The following is a 24,680-nucleotide window of genomic DNA, read 5'->3' on the forward strand; positions in this document are numbered from 1 at the left end:
TGTCAAAATCTAGTCAAACGTTGATATTTTAAAATAGCCTCTACTGTTTTACAAGAAACCAGAAACTGAAAACACAGACGTCATTCTTCTGAGCACCTTACCGTTCGGAATCAGAGGATTGAAGCACCAGATTGTTCCTGGTTGGCTGTCATCAAAGCAGCATCCTTTCACATTGCACTGCTCTTTGGTGATTCCTCCGTAGCCACAATTGACTCTTGATTTTGGTTCAACACCACAATTGCCTGAGGAAAACATGTTTGATAACTTTTATATAAAAAAAAAACATCTTGCAATCACAGGTTCGTAAATGAAACATGAAGTTAAATTTACATTATGGGTAACTCTATTGTAGATCTGTGGGCAAAATTCAGGGATTACACACATTGTGGTGCATTTTCCTTCTCTGCTAAGACAGAGTGGGAATCTCCATCAAAGCTAGAAATGTCACTCATCAGTAGCTTTTTTTTCACCTAAGCAGATGTAAGCACCATGGACAAAGACAGTTCAATGGAAAATCCACAAATGCCCTACTCTGCCAGTGGATTTTCTGGGCTAGTGGAAATTCCATCTCAATCTACAGATGCACCTACAAGAGGGATTACACTGCCAATGACTGCATGTCTACTCTGCCTAACATGCTGGGTGAAGTAGATTACACTAATCCATAAGTGAAAGGCGACTCCCTTTGTTCAGCAGACTGCACAGGAATAGCTCCAACAGACATAGTGGGACATCCATCACTCAGATCAGGCAACTAATATTTAACTAGTTTCAGCATCACTTACTCAACAATGACACCATGGGAGAAGCAGCTGGAGTATGTTATGCCATGGAATATCAGCCATATGCAACAGGCCAAAGTAGCTATTAAGCTAAAAGTCTATGAAAGGAAAGCAATCATTTCCTGTGCGATTGTATTTAATGTCCTCCTCCAAATGACAAGGTAAGTCTCTTACATAAATGCAACAATAGTTTTCTCTAGAAATCTGCTGAAAGGTACTCTTTGCATTGGAGAAATACTTTGCATTTATGTCCTGAGCAAACTAGTGCTGCAATAATTGGTAGAAAAATTAGATGTGCAGTTCTGGGTAATGTGTAGTGGGGTATATATGCATCAGATTCAGAGACTCTCGTCTCCTAATATTTTAGAATTATTGCTCATATTATACAAAGCACTCCTTACACAGGTATTTTATTTAATTTTACTGTTCACTAAGACTTTTTCCAAATTCAAATTATCCTTTTCTTTCTATAGATATTTCTCAAATTGGTTATCTTACAAATATTTACCAAATGTCATCTGACAAAGTTGTTTTGAGTATTTTCTGTTATATCAGTGGGGAGACTTGGAAGGGTCCTTAATCTTTAAAACTCCAACCACGACTTACATGTAGAGTTGTACGGAGCCCGCATTAGTATTCACACCGTGCATGCACTCTGGGGCGGTCCCTATCTTCTCACCTTGGGTGGTTACATGAGGTCCCAGCGATTCAATGTCCTCTCAACTTTGTTCTGACTCGAGTTGTGGTGCTTATACGACTTTCTTAGTATATGGTTTGATCCGCTCTCGGGCCCACTGTGCATTAGTGCCTTTTACTGTGATTCATTTGCTAAAGTATTGTGTGCTTCGTGTCTATATCGGTGTAGGTGATTTTGCAAAGTACTAGATAGTGTCATATAGTATATACATATTATTAAAAATACTTTGTGTTGTTTCTTTCCATTTAATCTATCCTGTAAGATTGTATTCTGGTAAAACAAGCTGCTTTATACTCCTTCAAGACTTACCCTGAAGGCTGCTCTCCTCAGCTACCACTTAGAGAGCTTTAAAGGTTGTCTAAGAACTCTTAAATCATCACAAGGGTTGTCTGGACTGGTGCAAGCTGCCCACTTACATTAGTGGACATTATATACCAGGCCAGCTCCTCACAGAAGGCCATACAAGTGATACCAACTCTGAAGTTTTAAAAGTCAAACTTTCCTGTACCGCATAGATAGTATGGTGGAGGCCATTGTGCCAGTAGTTTCTTATGTGAATTTGGCACAACAAGATGGATTTTGCTGTATAAATCTAGTCAATCATTTGGTATTTCAAAATATCCTCAATTGTTTTACAAGAAACCAGAAATTAAAAACACAGAGAACCTCCTAAGCATCTTACCGTTCGGCTGAAAAGGATTGAAGCACCAGATGGTTCCCGGTTTGCTGTCATCATAGCAGCAGCCTTTTACATTGCACTGCCCTCTTGTGATTCCTCCGTAGCCACAATTGACTCTTGATTGTGGTTCAATGGCACATTTGGCTGTGGAAAACACGTTTGTTTACATAAAAAAATACATATTGCAATCAGGGGGCAATTGCCACATTACAAACGGGGTAGAGCACTAGATTTAGACAAAAATTTGAGGTGATCTATATCTCTCGGAATCCGAAATCTGGGGATAGCTTTTATGCTATTTTAAAGGGAGCAGATATACCAGATTCTTGGTTAGGTGGAGAGGTAGTACCCTTATTCAAAAAGGGGGACAAAAGCAATCTGGCCAATTACAGACCTATCAGCTTGATTGATATAGCACAATAACTATTTTGCAGGCATTTGCTGGAGAGGCGTTTAGACTGCATGATAGAAGGGAATATATTGTCACCCCTGCAGTCAGGTTTTAGAGAAAAGACAAGTACCATAGACCAATTGTCCTGTTTTTAAATGATTTAGTGGAAATTTGTGACAATCCAAAGGGAACATGTATATGGTGTGTTTGGGGACATGCATGCCACATTAGATCTAGTCCCCTGAAAATTAACTATGGGGTCACCCTGAATAAGCTTGGGTTCCGACAAATTTATTTCAGATATTGATTAGACTTCACAGGGATAATGATGCACAAGTCAGTTGGGGAGGGTGGTAAGTTGACTGACTGCAATAGGGTAAACAGATGCATGTGTCAAGGATGTTTACTTCGGATTACTCTGTTCAATCTTTACATTAATAGATTGATTGAATAAAAAAAACATTGCAAAGGCAATCCCCCCCAAGCTTCCTGGTCAACCAGTGGCATCTTTGCTTTTTTCCAATAATACCCTATTTAATTGTAGGACCCGAACGGGTTTTAAAATCTAGTGGACCATTTAGAGCAGCTTGTGGGGAGTTTTTTTCAAAAATTAATACCAAGAAAGCTAAATCAATGGTATTCAACCCACATAACTCTTTTAGGGGCATGATAACAGTGGATTCCACTTTGTTAGAACAGGTGAAGCAATTCGACAATTTGAGGCGTAAGATGACAAATTCATTATCATGGGGCCCACAAATTGCAAACATCCAGCTTTCACTCCAACATGTAAGTTCTGCTTTGGTTAAAAAATTCTAAATGTCAATTTATAGACCAGAGACGAGGTGTGGTGCAGTGGCCAGGGTGGCTGACTCCAGAACACAGGGGCTCACAGTTTGATTCCCGGTGCCAGCGGCAGGTTACACTAGCACAATGTGACTCTGGGCAATAGTTCACTTATCCTTCCCAACAGCCCCCAGCACTGGGACTCCTCTCCGGAGTGCTTTACAACTGGTGGTATTTCATTTCATATTTCAGTTGTCCCAGTTCAAGGGTATTAAGTGAAGGGCATTGTATCAGCATTGTATGGCACGGAGTTGTGGGGACTAAATTATGTAGGGGCCGATGAAAAAATTGAAAATTCTTTTTTTAAGATCGGTCCTGGAACTTCCTCGAAATGCCCCCTGATCTCTATGTGCTTGAACTTGGTTAATAAAAAATGTAGCAAATGTAATTGATTTCAGTCCCCATGAATAATGAATTTTGGTCTGGTCAAATAATTCACCACTCCCCATGAGAGAATCATTAGTTGATGTGATACTGGAGGGTGTATTCCGTGTCTCAAGTACTTGAGGAGTTGGTTGTAAAGATTGGGTATGAGTGAGTTTTGGACTAATACCAGTGGTATACAAAAATTTTTTTGTCAATCCTTAAAAAGAGATACTGGCTTGCTGTTGATGAACTATGGCTAAACAAGGAACTACAGGGGAATTAAAAAGAATGTTTCTGAATTTTAAACACAACATACATTTAGAGGAATTTCTGAACCACATAGAACCTGTATTAGCAAAATCTTTATTTCTGAAGATTAGGTAAAGCATTTTGTCAGTCAATTAATTCTGCTGCAAATGGAAGAGTGCTAATATCTTTTCCATCTGCCCCTCATGCATGGACGAACTTGAAGAACACGTTTTGTTCTTCTGTCCAAAGTACACTCAGATTAGAAGAGTTTGGTTAATTCCGATATGATAAATTTTAGCTGGAAACTACATAAAAGATATCATCAGGATTTTAAAAAGTGTCCAGATACTTGTTTTATGCTTGGGAACCTGAGCTAAGATGTTGAAACTACCCAATAGCCATTACAATGATTATTAGCAGTACTGAAAATGTTTTGATCTTACATTTTGCATATCAATGCGTAATAGTTTTAATGGATTTTAACAGGTTTAAATAATAGGCCCTCAGTGCTCCCGGTACCAGTCCTTTATACCCAGACAGCACAACAGGGCTTCTGGAGACCAAGCTCGAGCAGGGTAAGGCAGAACAATAGGTATCCTGCCACAGGGAGGTGTGACTACCTCCCAGACAGGGTTTAGTGTATTGGGTCTCACATATCCAGAAGGGGCAGAGACCAAAAATACCCTACTCGACCTCCCCTAACGATATCCAAACTGGGCATTGACACTGGCACAATTCGCTGTACTCTATCTAAATCTGTGACTCAGGAGCTTGAGCCAAGCAGGATTTCACAAGCTAGGGTACAGCAGTCAATGCCAAGTCGACTGGGGAACCTCTGTATGCAGGTGATGCAACAGGGCCCCTCAGGCATGAAGTTGCAGTGCTCCTGTCACACAAGTTCGGTGCAGCTCAGGGGCCTCACCATCAACAGCGTCCGGCCAGCGCAACATCCTCCGGCCTGTGATGCAAAGAGGCATGGCCCACCATTGGTAATGTCCTGTGTTCATCCCAGTGTAGTGGTGGTGAGTGGTATGCAATGCAAACCTCCCTACATTGCTGAGCAGGAGCGCCTCTACTGTTCACAGCACCAATGGGCACCAGGCAGTCTTCTCACACAGGTCAGGAACATGTCTACATGCAATCTGGCAGACTACACCACCAGGTAAGGGTGATCATCAGCAATGTATCAATGTCTATCACCATGTGCCAGCAACTCCAGAGCAGCCCCTTATCCCACCCCAGGGCAAAGAAGCGAGACCAGAAAGTCCTTTGGGCCCCGGGGATTGTCCACCCTTTCAAGGTTTTTTGGATGCCTTGGTGGTACAAGGAATGTGCAATGATAAGTGGTACATCACTGGTTTTGCCCAGCGATGCACCTCTTTTCATGATTGTAGCCCTGGATTTCCTCTTCCCCTGGGACTTTGATTCATCATCCTGGCTGTTAGGGGGCTTGGAGAGGGCTGGTGATCTGTGCTGCACTTGGCCCTGGCTGCTCCAATCTGCATTCCATTGGCTTTGTTTCCTATTTCTCATGAAGGGTGGACTTATAGACTATTTTTGCCTCTGGAGGCGAAAAAAAAACACGTTAGGTTGACTAATGTCAGTTGTTTGCCCGCAAATTGGCCTTTTGTCAGTTTTCATCTACTAACGCAAATATCTGTATCACCTTCACATTAGTGTTAACCGCAGTTTTTACCACAGCTACCTAGAACTATTGCCATGTAGCAACGTATTGAAAATAAATTGCTAACAGGGCGATCATATTTGCTGATAGGCTGTGTTCAGAAAACTGCTGCTAACTAGCTTTAGCGTTAGTTAGTGGCAGTTCTTGTACATCCCAGAAACACCAGCCAGCCCACCATCTCCAACTGGACACCAGTCACAGCCGAAGACACCGCCTAGACCATGGAAAGCATCCACTCGGGGCCCACACTGACCCCTACCGCCCTAACATCCACCACAGAGCTGCAGCTGCCATCGCACCCAAACTACAATGTACCATCAAAACCACCTTCAAAACAGGGACATTCTCTGATGACTGGAAGCATGCAGAAGTCAGACCTCAGCTAAAGAAGCCCACAGCTGACTCCACCGACCTCAAGAACTATCGACCCATCTCGCTCCTCCCCTTCATAGCCAAAGTTGTGGAGAAAACAGTCAAGAAGAAACTGACACAAATAATTGTAGAGAACGCTGTCCTCGACCTGTCCCAATCCACACTCCGAATCAACCACAGAACAGAGACCGCCCTACTTGCCACCACAGACGATTTTTGCAACCTTCTGGACCAAGGCCACTACACAGCCCTCATCCAACTCGACCTATCAGAGGCCTTTGACACCGTCTCATACTGCACACTAGTCGCCAGACTACATGCTGCAGGCATAAAAGATACAGCCGTGCACTAGATCCAATCATTCCTCACCGGAAGAAGCCGAAGGGTTAGACTCCCACCCTTCATCTCCGACCCCATGAAAATCTCCTGCGGAGTCCCACAGGGTTCATCACCGAGCCCCACCCTCTTCAACATCTACATGGCCCGCCTGGCAACCATTGTCCGACAACACGGTCTCAACATCGTATCCTACGCCAATGACACCCTGATCATCCTCTCCTTCACCAAAGACCCCACCACTGCCAAACTCAACTTCCAAAAACTAATGCAAGACATCGCAGTCTGGATGATGAACAGCTGCCTGAATCTCAACACTGAGAAGACAGAAGTACTCATCCTCTGTACCACCTATTCTGCATGGGACGACAGCACCTGGTCGCCGACCACCCTCAGAAGCCCACCTACCCCCTCAGACCACGCCAAGAACATGGGCATCATACTCGACTCATCACTCACCATGAACCGACAGGTCAATGCAGTCACCTCCAGCTGCTTCAACACCCTCCAGAAGACCTTCAAGTGGATCCCCCTGAGTCAAGGAAGACAGTAGCCACACACTCCAGCAGACTGAACTATAGAAACGCACTGTACGCCGGCATCAACAAATCATTACTCTGCAAACTTCAGAAAATTCAGAACACCACCCCCAGACTCGTCCACGGCATTCCCCTACACAAACACATCAGCCAAAACACCTACAAAGTCTCCACTGGCTCCATGTGGAGAAAAGGGTCACTTTCAAAATCCTCACTCACGCCTACAAATTCCTACACAACAATGGACCAAAATTCCTCGACGACACAAACAAGTTCCACTTACCCAAAAGAAACCTCCGGTCTTCTAACCTCGCACGGGCTGAAACCCCACGCTTCCATAGTGGCAGAGCAGGCAAAATATCCTTCACATTGCAGCCAAAGACCGGGAAAGAGCTACCGGCAAACATCAGACATTCTCCCTCCCTGAACACCTTCAGGTATACCCTCAAGACCCGGCTCTTCGACCAAACACATCTGCGGACCCCCCCACCTCAGCGCCTTGAGTCCCTCATGTGTGAGTAGAGTGCTTCTAATTCCATGATTGATTGATTAATTGATAGAGCGTTGCATTTGATCCAGCCTAATACTGCAGTCATGCAGGCTGAAAATGTTTCCTTGGCCTTAAGGTTATTTTTGTTATTTGTAAGCAGCAATTCATCCATGTAGGAAAGTTCCTGGATGCCGAAGGACTGTATGAGGTTACCCAGTGGGATCACATATATATTAAAAAGAGTGGGGCTCAGGGCCGATCCCTGGAGAAAGCTGTATTTTATTAATTTTGGTTCAGAGCGGAATGGTTTGAGCCAAATATTTGTTCTCTATCATTTTTAAAGGATGCTAGCCAGTCTAAGGCCTTGTGCTCCACCCCAATAGTGGTGAGGCAATTTTAACAGAAGGATCAGTTTAGGACGGCATCGTATCTGGCGTCTAGTGTGAATTTAATGGAATCAATATTCTCCATCAGTTCGGTTTCAGTGCTAAGCCAGAATTTGAAGCCAGATTGAGAGGTTTGAAGAAGGTTGAAAGTTTCTTGGAACCACATAGGCTGAACATTCACTGTTTTTCTAGTATCTCAGAGGCTCCTGGGAGCAGTGATATTGGTCTAAATTTAGAAAGCGTTTCTGGGTTTGAGTTAGGCCTTTTCAGCAGAGGGATGAAGTTTGCCCTTTTCCATGCAAGGATACTTGACATGTACAATACAAATTCAGGGACCTCATTACAGACGGACGGGCATGCTGCACACAGTTGTCTTCAGGACATTGGGTATTTCACAGATATGACCAGGATCACCTTTCCAGATTTTCAAGAAAGCATTAAGTATGCAAAATATATTTTGTTTGTTAGCGTATTTTATGAGAATATTGTAAAAATGTGGCCAAATCCAGCATTCTTGGACCTTAGAGGGAAACACCAGTTTTATACCATTCATGAGCATGTTTACACGTATATTCATGTTTAACAATGAATGAAATAGCCATAAACAATCAGTTACTAAATCTTTTACAAAGGTATTTGGTTATGTAAAATTACCATCTGCATATGTTTTAGACTCTTAAAATAATTGCCTGGCTATTTATTATTAAATACACTTTTATGTAGTGTTTCATATCACATCTGTTACATTGACCAATTTATTGGGATCTGGTTTTCTAACTGCAGAACAAAGTACTGAACAAGTGAGTGCCACATTTAGAGTTTGGAGGCTAGGATTCGCTGTTAGGTGTGATGAATATCTTGTTTGCTTTATTACATGTGCCATAAGCTTTGGTAGAGTGCATAAACTGATTAGTCAATCCCTAATATATTGGTAAATAGAGTCCAGCCGATGCATTTTCATTGGTCTGAGAAGAGTCTATAACTGTTTGTAGGCAAGTGGACACTCAATGGGTCGAGCCTTACGACAGAGACACTACTGCTGAATCAGAGGATGTATGCCATTAGTTTCAAGATCTAATATGAAATGAGCCAACAGAGAAATCAAGCCCCAAAAAGGACTTTAATTATTAAAATGTTCATCTTTTTCTAGCTAACTTTGTGATAGTAAAGACAATTCATATTAGAGACATCTATTGTAGCTAGTCTGTTGTTTGGTCTCCACATTATCTTTCCCTTGGATGTTATGAACTTGTTCTAGCACCAACCAGACTACACCCCTAAACACTTCTTATTATGACATAACAATTTGTATATGCCTTCAAATTCTAATAAAACTCATGGTGCAGATTTTATGCTTTAATGAACATACTGTCAGAACCCATCTATGCTCGGGACTAAGCAAGAGATCCATAGATACCATCACTCTAAGAGCCCCCCGTCATATTCAACCAAGGGTGAAGAGCACTTAAAAATATCAGTCGGAATACTAAGATGGCCACCATTAAGGAAAATCAGGTTCAGCCGTCTAGTGTTATGGCACAGGTAGCCCTATCGGAATGTCACAAGGCGTTCCCTGTGGAATCTTGCACTTCACCTTGAGTTTAAAGAGGGACCGGTAGCGGAATTTGACGTGGCGTAAAACCAGTTAGTTGGAGTAGAGGGTGGAGTTTCTGTCGTTTAGTTTCCGCCGTGTCAAGTCTTTATCTCTTCACTGCCGGTTGCGGAGGAGTTACCAAAGTCCGCGTTAGACTGTTCCATTGTTTTGAGTATTGATGCATTGTCAATTTACCGCGTAGTTTGTTGCGCAGTAGTAGTCGACCCAGTGTTTTGAGAGAAGTTCAATGTGAATTAACAGTGTTGTGTGTGTTTATAAAGCAGCATTTTTAGAGGAATTTACTGTGAAGCAACAGTATTGTTGTGAGCAATTAAGCAGCGCTTGAGAGGAATTCTGTTTTTAAAGAATTATTGTTACGTTTGCGATTAGTTGATTAAGGAGGCTTAACTGGTAGGAAGCCAGAAACTAGAGTTGCATTTGGGTACATAAGAAGAATATACTTACTGTTATCTGGGTATACGGTTGTTGAGGATGCTCTGGAAATTGTTTCTAGAAGAAAAAGGGAAAGATATATATATTAGACTAAAAGAAGGTTATACTGAACAAGATATTAATTAAAGCTTAACACAAAAAGATATAAAGGTAAGAAATATAATTCACTACGTAAATAGAAAGACAAACTACAATAAATCAGGAATTTATGGGTATTGCGTATTACAGAAATAACAAGGTGATTACCACTGACACCATTTAAGAAGAGAGGCACAGACCAAGTAAACACCACATATGTAATGAAGTATTAAATGACTACTGATAATTAGAGTTTAATATTGAACGGTGTTACATGCAAATTTTGAAATCTGTTCCTGATTCACCCAGAACACTCTAGGGGAGAACCAGACCTAGACGTGTGTTCAGAAAGAAAGGAAGACCGGGTAAGACTTGGCAGTCTCTTCTCTTTCCCATTCCCCTATCCACACTGAGGGTCTCCTAGACGTGCAAGTTCACCTCTTGGCAGCAGGAGAGTCTTGGAGTGGCATTGGGACCTGCGTCATTCTATTCCATATCAAGTGGGCTGAAAGGCTATTGTGACACATACCCTCTTAATTGAACCTGAATCCGTCCTTCTTTTGGCTACCCTTTCGTTGAACAGTCCTAAAGAATTCTACACTGTCAAAAAAGAAAGCAGCTAGCTACGGCTATTTAACACAAGTCCCACTCTTTTCAAGACGCCTCACTTTCACTGTCAAATCAATTGATATTTTGTGATACTGACTCAAAAGGGAGGGTAACTTTAGACACCAATAGTTGTCATCATGACACCATCATATTTGTGAACTGAGACTTATAAAGAAGTTGTAGGAAAGTAGTATCTGCTTCTTTAGGTTACTAACACTTTTTGTTTGATGTGATGCTGTTTTTGGCTTCTCTGACTCTGATCCTGAAAATCAGGACCCCAGTCTATCTGCTTTCTCCCTAAACTGGTGAGCTCAGTACTAAGGTACATCCCAGAATGTATACTGGGGTACCCTTGAGAAAAAGCGGTAAGAACAAGGGTACTCCGTATTTTGTTTGCGGTCAAGAGGTGGGAGTGGCAAGTAGCATAAGAACACAGGTAAAAACCTCTTTTTGTGACCTAAATATATTCAACAATTTTGGCAGTTAAGTCAGTTATTTATACATAGGGTGCATCTCATGACACATTAAACTTCTCACATATTTGTTGTTTTTTTCATTTATTCTTCATTATACAAAAATATATACTTTTTTGAGTTTTCTGCAGTTTTCTTTCACATAACAGACATAATAAATACAATTAAATAACAGTTATCATGCGTTTGTTAAGGTACATCATGTTCACTAAAGTTGATGTTCTAGATAGCTGCTTTACACTCCTTCAATCATTTGATATTTCAAAATATCCTCAACTGTTTTACATGAAACCAGAAATTGAAAACACAGATGTCATTCTTCAGAGCCCCTTACCGTTCAGCTGAAGAGTATTGAAGCACCAAATGGTTCCTGTTATGCTGTCATCATAGCAGCAGCCTTTTACATTGCACTGCTCTCTGGTGATTCCTCCGTAGCCACAATTGACTCTGGATTTTGGTTCAATGGCACATTTGACTGTGGAAAACAAGTTTGTTTACATAAAAATAAATCTTGCAATCGCAGGTTAGCAAATGAAACTGCAGATTTTGTATCAAAATCCATCAGGATGAATTTATATCGTACATAACTCTATTGTAGATATTTGGGCAAAATCCAGAGATTACACACATTGCGGTGCATTTTTCTCCTCTGCCAAGACAGAGTTAGACATTCCAACAAAGATAGAGTTGTCCTGCATCAGTAGCTGTTTCTTCACCTAAGCAGAACTAAGCACCATGGACAAAGACACCTCAATGGAAAATCCACAAATGCCCTCCTCTTTTAGTGGATTTTCTGGGCTAGTGGAAATTCCATCTCAAAGTGTGGACACTACAGACGCACCTGCAAGTGGGAGTACACTGCCATTGACTGCATGTCTACTCTGTATGACATGCTGGGTGAAGTAGATGATACTAATCCATAAGTGAAAGGCGACTCCCTCTGTTCAGCAGACTTCCATAGGAATATCTTCAACATACATAGAGGCAGATCCATCACTCAGATCAGGCAACTAATATTCAACCAGTTTTAGCATCATTTACTCAACAATGACACAATGAGTGAAGCAGCAGGAGGATTTTATGTTGTTTAATATCAGCTGTATGCAACATCCCAAAGTAGCTGTGCAGCTAGAAGTCCAAGGAGGAAATCAAACATCTTCTGTGAGATTTTATTTAGTGTCCCTCTCCAAATGAGAAGGAAAGTCTCTTACATAACTGCAACGATCGCTTTCTCTAGAAATCTGCTGAAAAGTACTCCTTACATTGGAAATAATGTTTATAGATATCTCCTGAGCAAACTAGTGCTGCAATATTTGGCAGAAAAATATAATGAGCTGTTCTGGGTAATGTGTATTTGATCACATATTTGTAGGTTCAGAGACTCTCATCACTTTACATTTTAGAATTATTGCTCATATCCTACAAAGCACTCATTGCAAAGCTGTTTTATGTAATCCTACTTTTCATTGAGATTTTTTCAAATTCAAATTATCCTTCTCTTTGCATAGATATTACTCAAATTGACAATCTTATTAATATTTATGTGATATCAGCTTGCAAAGTTATTTTGGTTATTTCCTGTTGTATCATTGGGAAGACTGGGAAAGGTTATTAATCTTTAAAACTCAAACCGTGACTTACACGTAAAGTTGTGCGGAGCCTGCAGTAGTGCTCCGACACTGCGTGTGCTCTCTGTGGGGTCCCTTGCTACTCACCTTCGGTAGTTCCTTGGGGTCCCAGTGATTCTACGTCCTCTTGATATTGTCCTGACTCGAGTTGTGGTTCTTATGCCACTTTCTTAGTTTATGGTTTGGTCACCGCCTGGTCCCACTGTGCATTAGTGCTATTTATTGTGATTTATTTGTGTGGTTTGTGTCCATCTCCGTGTAGGAGATACTGTAACGTACTAGACAGCGTTATATAATAAATACATATTTAAAAAATACTTTGTGTGCTTTTTTTAAATTTAATCTATACAATAAGATTGCAATCTTGCAAACCAAGCTGCTTTACACCCTTTAAGATTTAGCCTGAAGGTTACACTCCACAGCTACCACTTAGAGATCTTCTAAGGTTGTCTAAGACCTCTTAAATCACCACAAGGGTTTTCTGGACTGGTGCAAGTTGCCCACTTACATTAGTGAACATCATATACCAGGCCAACTTCTCACAGAAAGCAATATAGGTGATACCAACTCTGAAATTTTCAAAGTGAAATATTCCTGTGCCACATAGAAAGTATGGTGGAGGCCATTGTGTCACTAATTTTTTATGTGAATTTGGCATGTACTCCACAAAGAGGGGAATTTCACTGTCAAAATCTAGTCAAACGTTGATATTTTAAAATACCCTCAACTGTTTTACAAGAAACCAGAAACTGAAAACACAGACGTCATTCTTCTGAGCACCTTACCGTTCGGAATCAGAGGATTGAAGCACCAGATTGTTCCTGGTTGGCTGTCATCAAAGCAGCATCCTTTCACATTGCACTGCTCTTTGGTGATTCCTCCGTAGCCACAATTGACTCTTGATTTTGGTTCAACACCACAATTGCCTGAGGAAAACATGTTTGATAACTTTTAAATAAAAAAAAAAACATCTTGCAATCACAGGTTCGTAAATGAAACATGAAGTTAAATTTTCATTATGGGTAACTCTATTGTACATCTGTGGGCAAAATTCAGGGATTACACACATTGTGGTGCATTATCCTTCTCTGCTAAGACAGAGTGGGAATCTCCATCAAAGATAGAAATGTCACTCATCGGTAGCTGGTTTTTTCACCTAAGCAGATGTTAGCACCATGGACAAAGACAGTTCAATGGAAAATCCACAAATGCCCTCCTCTGCCAGTGGATTTTCTGGGCTAGTGCAAATTCCATCTCAAAGTGTGGACACTACAGATGCACCTGCAAGTGGGATTACACTGCCAATGACTGCATGTCTACTCTGCCTAACATGCTGGGTGAAGTAGATTACACTAATCCATAAGTGAAAGGCGACTCCCTTTGTTCAGCAGACTGCACAGGAATAGCTCCAACAGACATAGTGGGACATCCATCACTCAGATCAGGCAACTAATATTCAACTCGTTTTAGCATCACTTACTCAACAATGACACCATGGGAGAAGCAGCTGGAGTATTTTATTTCATGGAATATCAGCCATATGCAGCAGTCCAAAGTAGCTATTCAGCTAAAAGTCTACAAAGGAAATCAATCATTTCCTGTGCGATTGTATTTAATGTCCTCCTCCAAATGAGAAGGTAAGTCTCTTACATAAATTCAACAATAGTTTTCTCTAGAAATCTGCTGAAAAGTACTCCTTGCATTGGACAAATACTTTACATTTATGTCCTGAGCAAACTAGTGGTGCAATAATTGGTAGAAAAATTAGATGTGCAGTTCTGGGTAATGTGTAGTGGGTTACATATGCATCAGATTCCGAGACTCTCGTCTCATCAGATTCAGAGACTCTCGTCTCCTAATATTTTAGAATTATTGCTCATATTATACAAAGACTTTTTCCAAATTCAAATTATCCTTCTCTTTCTATAGATATTTCTCAAATTGGTTATCTTACGAATATTTACCAAATGTCATCTGACAAAGTTGTTTTGGGTATTTTCTGTTGTATCAGTGGGAAGACTTGGAAGGGTCCTTAATCTTTAAAACTCCAACCACGACTTACATGTAGAGTTGTACGGAGCCCGCATTTGTATTCTCATCATGCATGCGCTCTCGGGCGGCCCCTATCTTCTCACCTTGGGTAGTTCCTTGAGGTCCCAGCGATTCAATGTCCTCTCAACTTTGTTCTGACTTGAGTTGTGGTGCTTATACGACTTTCTTAGTATATTGTTTGATACGCTCTCGGGCCCACTGTGCATTGATGCTATTTACTGTGAATCATTGCTAAAGTATTGTGTGCTTTGTGTCTATATCGGTGGAAGACATTTTGTAAAGTACTAGATAGTGTCATATAATATATACATTACCTACTGGCCGTCGCCAGTAGGTAGTTATAGTTAGGATTGTATTCCATAGGAAATCCGCAAAATTCTATTGGAAATAACTTTGGCGTTGATGGACGAAATTGGCTGAATGTCTTCAAGAAAATGGCCAGCTCTAGCCGCTCCTTCCCTGAAACTTTGGAGGGGATTCGTTAAGCTGGTGCCGAGATAAAAGGGGGGTCCCAAAACGTGTTTTCCCCATGTTAATTTCCAGGGGGCAGTTGGACTCACTTTTAGCCCGAACGGCTGAATGGATTTCCACCAAACTTGGCAAAATTGTAGGGACTGGTAGCCCGATGTGCCTTTGCTATGTCTCAAGATATGTGCTCCAGTGGATTTCGAGTAATTTAGGTAAAAAAAAATATATATATCTATAAGCGCGCCCCGGTACGCGCACCGGGGCGCGCTCCAGCGCGCTACGCGAGTTCGCGCGCGGAAAGCTGATTGGCTCTTGGGTGTCTGTCAACATTCCAAACAGTCCGGAGCGGCCGCCATCTTGTGTCTCTGTAGGATCAAGACACAAGAGGTGGCAAAAACAAAGGGGGAAATGACCAAAAGGGGGCAGGGTAGACCCCCCCTGACCCCCTAGGTTTGATGTGGGGGCCATAAAAGGGCCCCGAGGGGCAAAAAAAAAAAAACCCATTTGATTTGCGCGGGGGGAGCGCCCGGTACGTGCACCGCGGAGCATACCGGGGAGCGTACCATGAGCAAAAAAGAATGACAAACTTTTTAAGAAATTTAGCATTTTTTTATAAATTGGAGGTAGTTCTAAAAAGAACTGTTTTTTTAATTCTTTTTGTTGTTTTATATTTTTTTATTGTTTTTTGGAACATTTTTTACTTTTTTTGGCTTTTATGAACAATTTTATATTTTTTTTGTAATTTTTATGGGGACAAACAAAAAACACGGAATTGTAAACGGCTCAACTGGAGCAAAAAAAACAGGAAAAAATTAAGGTGTGTTTTTGCACTTGTGGTTGTGTCCAGCACGGTTAATCAGTTTAATACTTTGCTCTCCATAGCAAATTGTAGTCCCGCAAAATTTACAAACAATTCTAAAATCTCCAAACTGGGGTTGGATATTTAGGACCATCTCCCTTATCTCTGGACCCGATCGAGTGGGTTGTTTACTTTGGGAGGTGCTGGGAGAAGATTGGGGAGGGTTTCTGGTCAGTTCTCTGACCTCTGCCGCAGCATAGTTGTTTGAGTGCCGGCGTTGCATGTGGCGAATCATACTGTTGTTGTCAAAAAAATACTTTTTGGCAGGGTTCCCCCTGGAAAATACAGTGCCACAGATCAGACATGTAACTTTAGGAGCATTAACTTTTTTTAGGTCCCTTGGGATTTTAAAAAACTCCCAGACAATGTGCTCCTTTGGCTTATAGGGGGTACTATCTTCAGGCAGGAACCGCCTCTCCTCCTCCTCCTCCTCCTCCTCTTCTTCTTCTCCACCACTGTGGTGTTGTGGTGGTCCTTGTGGTGGTGGTGGTGGTGGTGGTTGAGATGCTCCTGTTGCTGCAAACAGGTCTTCCTCAGTCAAAGAACAAAGTGAGAATGAGGAAAAAAGGTGGGGGCTTTCATCATTTGGAAAAGAAAAACTGTTCTGAACCAATGAAAAGTGTTATTTTCAGGTCACATGACCCTACGCGCTTACGTAGAGCGATCGTGTGCGCTCGGGTGCTTCCGGGTGCGCTTACGCCATGCGTATCACGCGGACACGGCTACCCGATACGTCACGTTGATGTTTTCGTTCGCGGCCACAGCGCAAACTGGACACTCACCGGTACGCGCACCGGGGCGTGCCGCAAGACTGCGCTTTCCGGTGCGCACACCGGTACGCGCACCGGGAGTGCTCCAGGGCAAAAAAAAAAAAAGAAGAATATACATAAAAAAAATAGTATTCATAAATATACAATATAGGATTCATTATAAAATATATTATATTTGATAGCAATAGACTGATAGCATTTACAAAACCTATGAAATATACTGAAAAAACCATAGGTTTCACACCAGTTATATTTAGGAATTAGCATTTAAAAAACCTATTAAATTCACTGAAAAAACCATAGGTTTGACACCAGTTATAGTTAGCTGGAAATTTTACTGACATGAAATTATTGAAATTCCCACGTTATAGTTAGTTGGGCTCACTATAACTTGCGCGCCTGCAATGCACTGCTGATGACGTCACATATTACATCACTCATGACATGGTCAGTGACATCACTGATGACATCACTGATGACACCATCCTTGTGACAGAGTGACAGACCTCCTTTCAGTGTAATGTAACCCTTGAAACACATATTCAAAAATAGAATCTAAAATTTTCAAAAAAATAGAGATACCCATACCAGTTACAACAACCAATTCAGTAATACCACCGTCTATATACACATCCACTCATTCACCAACAGTTCTATATAGTCACTCATACATATATTCACTCATCATATGTAGTGAAACACCTATACATCCTGTTACACACCGACAGTCATCCAAAAGTTACTCACACACATAATCACACATGCAAATAAACTATTGAACATCCATTTATTTGCATATACAGCTATTAACACACTACCACCTTACTTCTAAGGAAACTTACACATACTTACTCTCTTAAACAATCACTTATAGAAACACATACTTATTTAAACAAGAACTCTTTCAATCTCTCACTCTCACATATACTCACTTATATACATCAATACTCACATATACTAGATTATATTTAATTTTTTTATTTTTATTTATTTAGGTTTTTATAGAGCGCGTAGTCACCCTCGAGTATCCCAGCGCTAAAACCTCGGACTCCTAAGGAGGGGCAAAGAGAAGCAGATGATGATTCAGGGGAAGAGTAGGGTTTTGAGGGACTTCCTAAATCGTAGGAGGTTTGGTTCAGCTCTGAGACTCGGGGGGAGCGCGTTCCATTTTTTCGCTGTGTTGACTGAGAAGCGGCGGCCGCCTATGCGGGCCTTCTTCACCCTGGGGACCATGATAAGGTTTCCGAGTTCTGACCGAAGCGCTCTCGTCGGTCTGTATGGTGTGATCCAATTATTAAGAATTGGGGGGCCGGCGTTGTGCAGAACCTTGTGGGCCAGGCAGAGGGATTTAAAAGCGACTCTTTCCCTTACGGGGAGCCAGTGCAGTTTCCTCAGAGCTGGTTTGGCTGATGTTCTGGCTGGGTGTTCGTGAGTAGGCGAGCTGCGGCATTCTGGGTTTTTTGCAGAATTTGTAGAGTGGATTCCGGTGCTCCGAGGTAAATGGCATTGCTATAGTCCAGCCTGGATAAGATTAAGCCTTGAATCAGCAGAAGTTGGGACAGGGATGGTAGTAAAGGGAGCACCTTTCTGCATGATCTCAGTAGGCCATAGCAGATGCCGGCTGTTTTCCTAGCCTGTGTCCTGAAGGTGAGATCTGTCTCCAGCCATACTCCCAGACTCTTAACCTCTGTCTTGGGAGTAGGGGGTTCACCCATGCAGGCGGGCCAGAGGTTGGAGGGTAGGCTCATAGTTTTGTGACCTAGGAGCAGGATCTCTGTTTTTGACCCGTTTAGTTTGAGGTCTGAGTCACTCATCCATTGGTGGACGTTGGAGAGGCAGTCTCGAAGATTGGAGGGCTCTAGCTTGGGGTGGGAGAGAGTCACCACCAGCTGAGTATCGTCAGCATAGCTGACGATAGTGACTCCGAATGGTGAAACCAGCTCCTCCAGTGGGGCCATATACACGTTGAAAAGTGTGGGGCTCAGTGAAGAGCCCTGTGGCACACCACACCGGAGGGGGAAAGAGGGAGAGCGGCTTTCTCCTTCCCAGACTTGAAAGGAGCGTCGGTAGAGAAAGGACGTGAGCCATTTCAACGCACTGTCTTTCACGCCGATGTTATCCAGGCGCTGGGTTAGGACCTGGTGGCTGACAGTGTCGAAGGCCGCGCTTAGGTCTAGGAGGACCACTGCCACTGATCCTCCAGTGTCGATGATTTCCCGAGCCTTCTCTACAGCTGCAAGGAGGGCGGTGTCAGTGCCCTGACCTGGTCTAAAGCCTGTCTGGGAGTTTTTAAGGAGATGGTTTGCTTCTAGGAAGTGGGACAGCTTTTTATTTGCAAGCTTCTCGGCGACCTTACCTATCCAAGGGAGGAGCGAGATGGGTCTGTAGTTGGATAGGTCCGCGGGGTCTAGCGAAGGCTTTTTAAGCAGTCCTTTGACGACTGCCTCCTTCCAGCTTTGCGGGACTTCTCCTTGAGCTAGCGAGGTGTTAATGAGGGCAGTGAGTTTGGTCAAAATGGTCCGAGTGATGTCTTTGACGAACCGTATGGGAACTGAGTCGCTGGGGGCGCCACTCTTTGTAGATGCTAATGTAGCTGCTACTTCTTCTTCGGTGACTGGTCCGAATGACGCTAAATGAGGTGAATCGGGTTCCACAGGAGAGTTCCCTAGCAAAGGGGATGAGTCCTTGGCTTTTTCTAAGATGGCAGGATTGGTAGCAGGAAGGGAGGCAAGGATTTTTTTGATCTTATCGTCAAAAAAAGTGGCCAGGTTGACACATTTTTCTTCTGCTGCTTTGGGGTCCAAGGGTATCAGCGGGAGGGCCGGGACATAAAACATAAAACATATGTAGTTACTGATAAAGACACTAGTGAGACAGTCATTCACTCACTAACACACACATATACACACTCATCCACCCATACAGTCCTGCACATATGCTGTCTTCAAAACACATACAAACAGTGAGTCAGTCATTGATGCATCTATGTGCTAAGTAACACCCCCACCAAACTATACAGACATACTGATACTAAAAAAAAATCTAATAGCCCATATACACACACATGTAGCTACTTACCAACCCATGCAGCCACTTATACACAAAGTGAAACACTGATACAAACATTTAAATATTTAAACAATACTCGCTAATATATGTATTCACTAAGATACACTTCATAAGCCAGTTAACCAATCATTTTTTTTTAAAACATACATTAAGACACTTTTTTAAACATTTATTCTTCCATCGACCTTTACAGATACATATATAAAACATATTTATTTGTCAAAAAGACACACATTCACTGGATGGTGTCATCAGTGTTGTCATGAGTGATGTCACTGACCATGTCATGAGTGATGTATTGTGTGACGTCATCAGCAGTGCATTGCAGGCGCGCAAGTTATAGTGAGTCCAACTAACTATAACGTGGGAATTTCAATGGTTTTATGTCAGTAAAATTTCCAGCTAACTATAACTGGTGTCAAACCTATCGTTTTTTCAGTGAATATTATTAAAAATACTTTGTGTCGTTCCTTTTCATTTAATCTATCCTATAAGATTGCATTCTGGTAAAACAAGCTGCTTTATACTCCTTCAAGACTTACCCTGAAGGATACTCTCCTGAGCTACCACTTAGAGAGCTTTAAAGGTTGTCTAAGACCTCTCAAATCTCCACAAGTGTTGTCTGGAATGGTACCAGGTGCCCACTTACATTAGTGGACATCATATACCAGGCCAGCTCCTCACAGAAGGCCATACAGGTGATACCAACTCTGAAGTTTTCAAAGTCAAACTTTCCTGTACTGCATAGATAGTATGGTGGAGGCCATTGTGCCAGTAGTTTCTTATGTGATTTTGGCATGTATTCCACATAGAGGGGGATTTTTCTGTATAAATCTAGTCAATCAGTTTGATTTTTCAAAATATCCTAAACTGTTTTACAAGAAACCAGAAATTCTAAACACAGTCGTCCTTCTTCTTAGCACCTTACCGTTCGGCTGAAAAGGATTGAAGCACCAGATAGTTCCCGGTTTGCTGTCATCATAGCAGCAGCCTTTTACATTGCACTGCCCTCTTGTGATTCCTCCGTAGCCACAATTGACTCTTGATTGTGGTTCAATGGCACATTTGGCTGTGGAAAACACGTTTGTTTACATAAAAAAATACATATTGCAATCAGGGGGCAATTGCCACATTACAAACGGGGTAGAGCACTAGATTTAGACAAAAATTTGAGGTGATCTATATCTCTCGGAATCCGAAATCTGGGGATAGCTTTTATGCTATTTTAAAGGGAGCAGATATACCAGATTCTTGGTTAGGTGGAGAGGTAGTACCCTTATTCAAAAAGGGGGACAAAAGCAATCTGGCCAATTACAGACCTATCAGCTTGATTGATATAGCACAATAACTATTTTGCAGGCATTTGCTGGAGAGGCGTTTAGACTGCATGATAGAAGGGAACATATTGTCACCCCTGCAGTCAGGTTTTAGAGAAAAGACAAGTACCATAGACCAATTGTCCTGTTTTTAAATGATTTTGTGGAAATTAGTGACAATCCAAAGGGAACATGTATATGCTGTGTTTGAGGACATGCATGCCACATTAGATCTAGTCCCCTGAAAATTAATTATGGGGTAACCCTGAATAAGCTTGGGTTCCGACTAATTTATTGCAGATATTGATTAGACTTCACAGGGATAATGATGCACAAGTCAGTTGGGGAGGGTGGTAAGTTGACTGACTGCAATAGGCTAAACAGATGCATGCGTCCAGGATGTTTACTTCGGATTACTCTGTTCAATCTTTACATTAATGGATTGATTGAATCACAAACAAATTGCAAAGACAATCCCCCCCAAGCTTCCTGGTCAACCAGTGGCATCTTTGCTTTTTTTCCAATAATACCCCATTTAATTGTAGGACCCGATCAGGTTTCTAAATCTAGTGGACCATTTAGAGCAGCTTGTGGGTGTTTTTTTCAAAAATTATTACCAAGAAAACGAAATCAATGGTATTCAACCCAGATAACTCTTTTAGGGGCATGATAACAGTGGGTTCCACTTTGTTAGAACAGGTGAAGCAATTCCACAATTTGAGGCGTAAGATGACAAATTCATTATCATGGGGCCCACAAACTGCAAACATCCAGCTTTCACTCCAACATATAAGTTCTGCTTTGGTAAAAAATTCAAAATGTAAATTTATGGACCAGGGACGAGGTGTGGTGCAGTGGCCAGGGTGGCTGACTCCAGAACACAGGGGCTCACAGTTCGATTCCCGGTGCCAGCGAAAGGATAAACTACCTCAATGTGACTCTGGGAAAAAGCTCATTTATTCTTCCCAACAGCCCCCAGCACTGGTACTCCTCTCCGGAGTGCTTTACAAATGGTGGTATTTCATTTCTTATTTCTGTTGTCCCAGTTCAAGTGTATTAAGCGAAGGGCATTGTATCAGCACTGTATGGCACGGAGTTGGGGGACGAAATAAAGTAGGGGCCTTTGAAAAAACTGAAAATTATTTTATAAGATCGGTCCTGGAACTTCCTCGAAATGCCGCCCTGATCTCTATGTGCTTGAACTTGGCTATTAAAAAATGTAGCATATGTAATTGCTTTCAGGCCCCTTGCATATCAAATTTGGGTCTGGTCAAATAATTCACCACTCCCCATGAGAGAATCATTAGTTGATGTGATACTGGAGGGTGTATTCCGTGGCTCAAGTACTTAAGGAGTTGGTTGTACAGATTGGGTATGAGTGAGTTTTGGACTAATACCAGTAGTATACAAAAAATAAATGTTGTCCAATCCTTCAAAAGAGATACTGGCTTTATGTTGATGAAATATGGCTAAACAAAGGAACTACAGGGGAATTAAAAAGAATAGAACCTCCATTAGCAAAATCTTTATTTCCGAAGATAAGGTACCGCATTTTGCCAGTCAATGAATTCTGCTGCAAATGGAAGGGTGCTAATATCTTGTCCATCTGCCCCTCATGCATGGTCGAACTTGAAGAACACTTTTTGTTCTTCTGTCCAAAGTACACTTTGAAGAGTGAAAAGTACAGATTAGAAGAGTGTGGTTAATCCCGATATGATGAATTTTAGCTGGAAACTACTTAAAAGTTATCATCAGGATTGTAGCAAGTGTCCTAATACCTGTTAGATGCTTGGAAACCTAGTTCTAAGATGTTGAAGCTACCCAATAGCCATTATAATGATTATTAGCTGTACTGAAATGTTTTTGATCTTAGATTTTGCATATAATGCATAATAGATTTAATGGATTTTAACAGGTTTACATAATAGGCCCTCAGAGCTCCAGGTACCAGTCCTCTAGACCAGGACAGCACAACACAGCTGATGCTGACCAAGCTCGAGCAGCGTAAGACAGAACAAAGGTATTCTTCGACAGGGAGGTTTGACCACCTCCCAGACAGGGTTTAGTGTATTGTGTCTCACATATCCAGAAGGGGCAGAGCTCAAAAATACCCTACTCCGACCTCCCGTAATGATAACCAAACTGGGCATTGACACTGTGGCACAATTTGCTGTACCCTGTCCAAATCTGTGACTCAGGAGCCTGTGCCAAGCAGGATTTCACAAGCTAGGGTACAGCAGTCAATGCCAAGTCGACTGGGGAACCCCTGTATGCAGGTGATGCAACAGGGCCCCCTCAGGCATGAAGTTGCAGTGCTCCTGTCACACAAGTTCGGCGCAGCTCATGGGCCTCACCATCAACAGCGTCCGGCCAGCGCAACATCCTCCGGCCTGTGATGCAAAGAGGCATGGCCCACCATTGGTAATGTCCTTTGTGCATCCCAGTGTAGTGGTGGTACGTGGTATGCAATGTAGACCTCCCTACATTGCTGCGCAGGAGCGCCTCTACTGTTCACAGCACCAATGGGCACCAGGCAGTCTTCTCACACAAATCAGCACCATGTCTCCATGCGACCTGGTAGATTTCACCACCAGGTAAGGGTGATCAGCAATGTATCAATGTCTACCACCATGTGCCAGCAACTCCACAGCAGCCCCGTATCCCACCCCGGGGCCAAGAAGTGAGCCCAGCAAGGCCATTGGGCCCCAGGCACTGTCCACCCTTTCAAGGTTTTGGATGCCTTGGTGGTACAAGGAATGGGCAATGATAAGTGGTACATCACTGGTTTTGCCGAGCGATGCACCTCTTTTCACGATTGTAGCCCTGGATTTCCTCTTCCCCTGGGACTTTGACTCATCATCCTGGCTGTTAGGGGGCTTGGAGAGGGTTGTTGATCTGTGCTGCACTTGGCCCTGGCTGATCCAATCTGCACTCTTTTTATTTTTTATTCCTATTTCTCATGAAGGGAGGATATATAGACTATGTTTGCCTCTTTAGGCAAAAAAAAGTCACGTTAGGCTGACTAATGTCAGTTATTTGCCCGCAAATTGGCCTTTCGTCAGTTTTCGTCTACTAACGCAAGAATTCGTATCACCTTCACACTAGTGTTAACGGCAGTTTTCACCACAGCTACCTAGAACTATTGTCATGTAGCGATGTATTGAATATACATCGCTAATAGGGCGATAATTTTTGCTGATAAGCTGTGTTAGGAAAACTGCTGCTAACTATCTTTAGCATTAGTTAGTGACAGTTCTTGTACATCCCCAGAAGCACCAGCCAGCCCACCATCTCCATCCGGACACCGATCACGGCCGAAGACACCGCCTAGACCATGAAAAGCATCCACTCGGGCCACACTGACCCCTACCCCGCTCAAATCTACCACAGAGCTGCGGCTGCCATCGCGCACAAACTACTATGTACCATCAAAACCACCTTCAAAACAGACACCTTCCATGATGACTGGAAGCACGCATAAGTCAGACCCCTGC

General features: G+C 42.3%; 1 protein-coding gene across 1 annotated transcript in view; it reads right to left on the reverse strand.

Moving 5' to 3' along the window:
* Positions 1-24,680, reverse strand: part of LOC147725271 (integumentary mucin C.1-like) — a 72,815-nt gene that overhangs the window by 12,893 nt on the left and 35,242 nt on the right. Inside the window, exons 3-7 of the mRNA XM_086918229.1 lie at positions 13,438-13,578; positions 11,359-11,499; positions 9,877-9,921; positions 2,162-2,302; positions 102-242 (exon numbers count right to left, since the gene is read on the reverse strand). Coding sequence (XP_086774355.1) covers positions 102-242; positions 2,162-2,302; positions 9,877-9,921; positions 11,359-11,499; positions 13,438-13,578 — 609 coding nt within the window. The remainder of the gene's footprint in view (positions 1-101; positions 243-2,161; positions 2,303-9,876; positions 9,922-11,358; positions 11,500-13,437; positions 13,579-24,680) is intronic.

Source organism: Lissotriton vulgaris, chromosome 4_1, assembly GCF_964263255.1.
Source record: "Lissotriton vulgaris chromosome 4_1, aLisVul1.2, whole genome shotgun sequence".
Lineage (NCBI taxonomy): Eukaryota > Metazoa > Chordata > Amphibia > Caudata > Salamandridae > Lissotriton > Lissotriton vulgaris.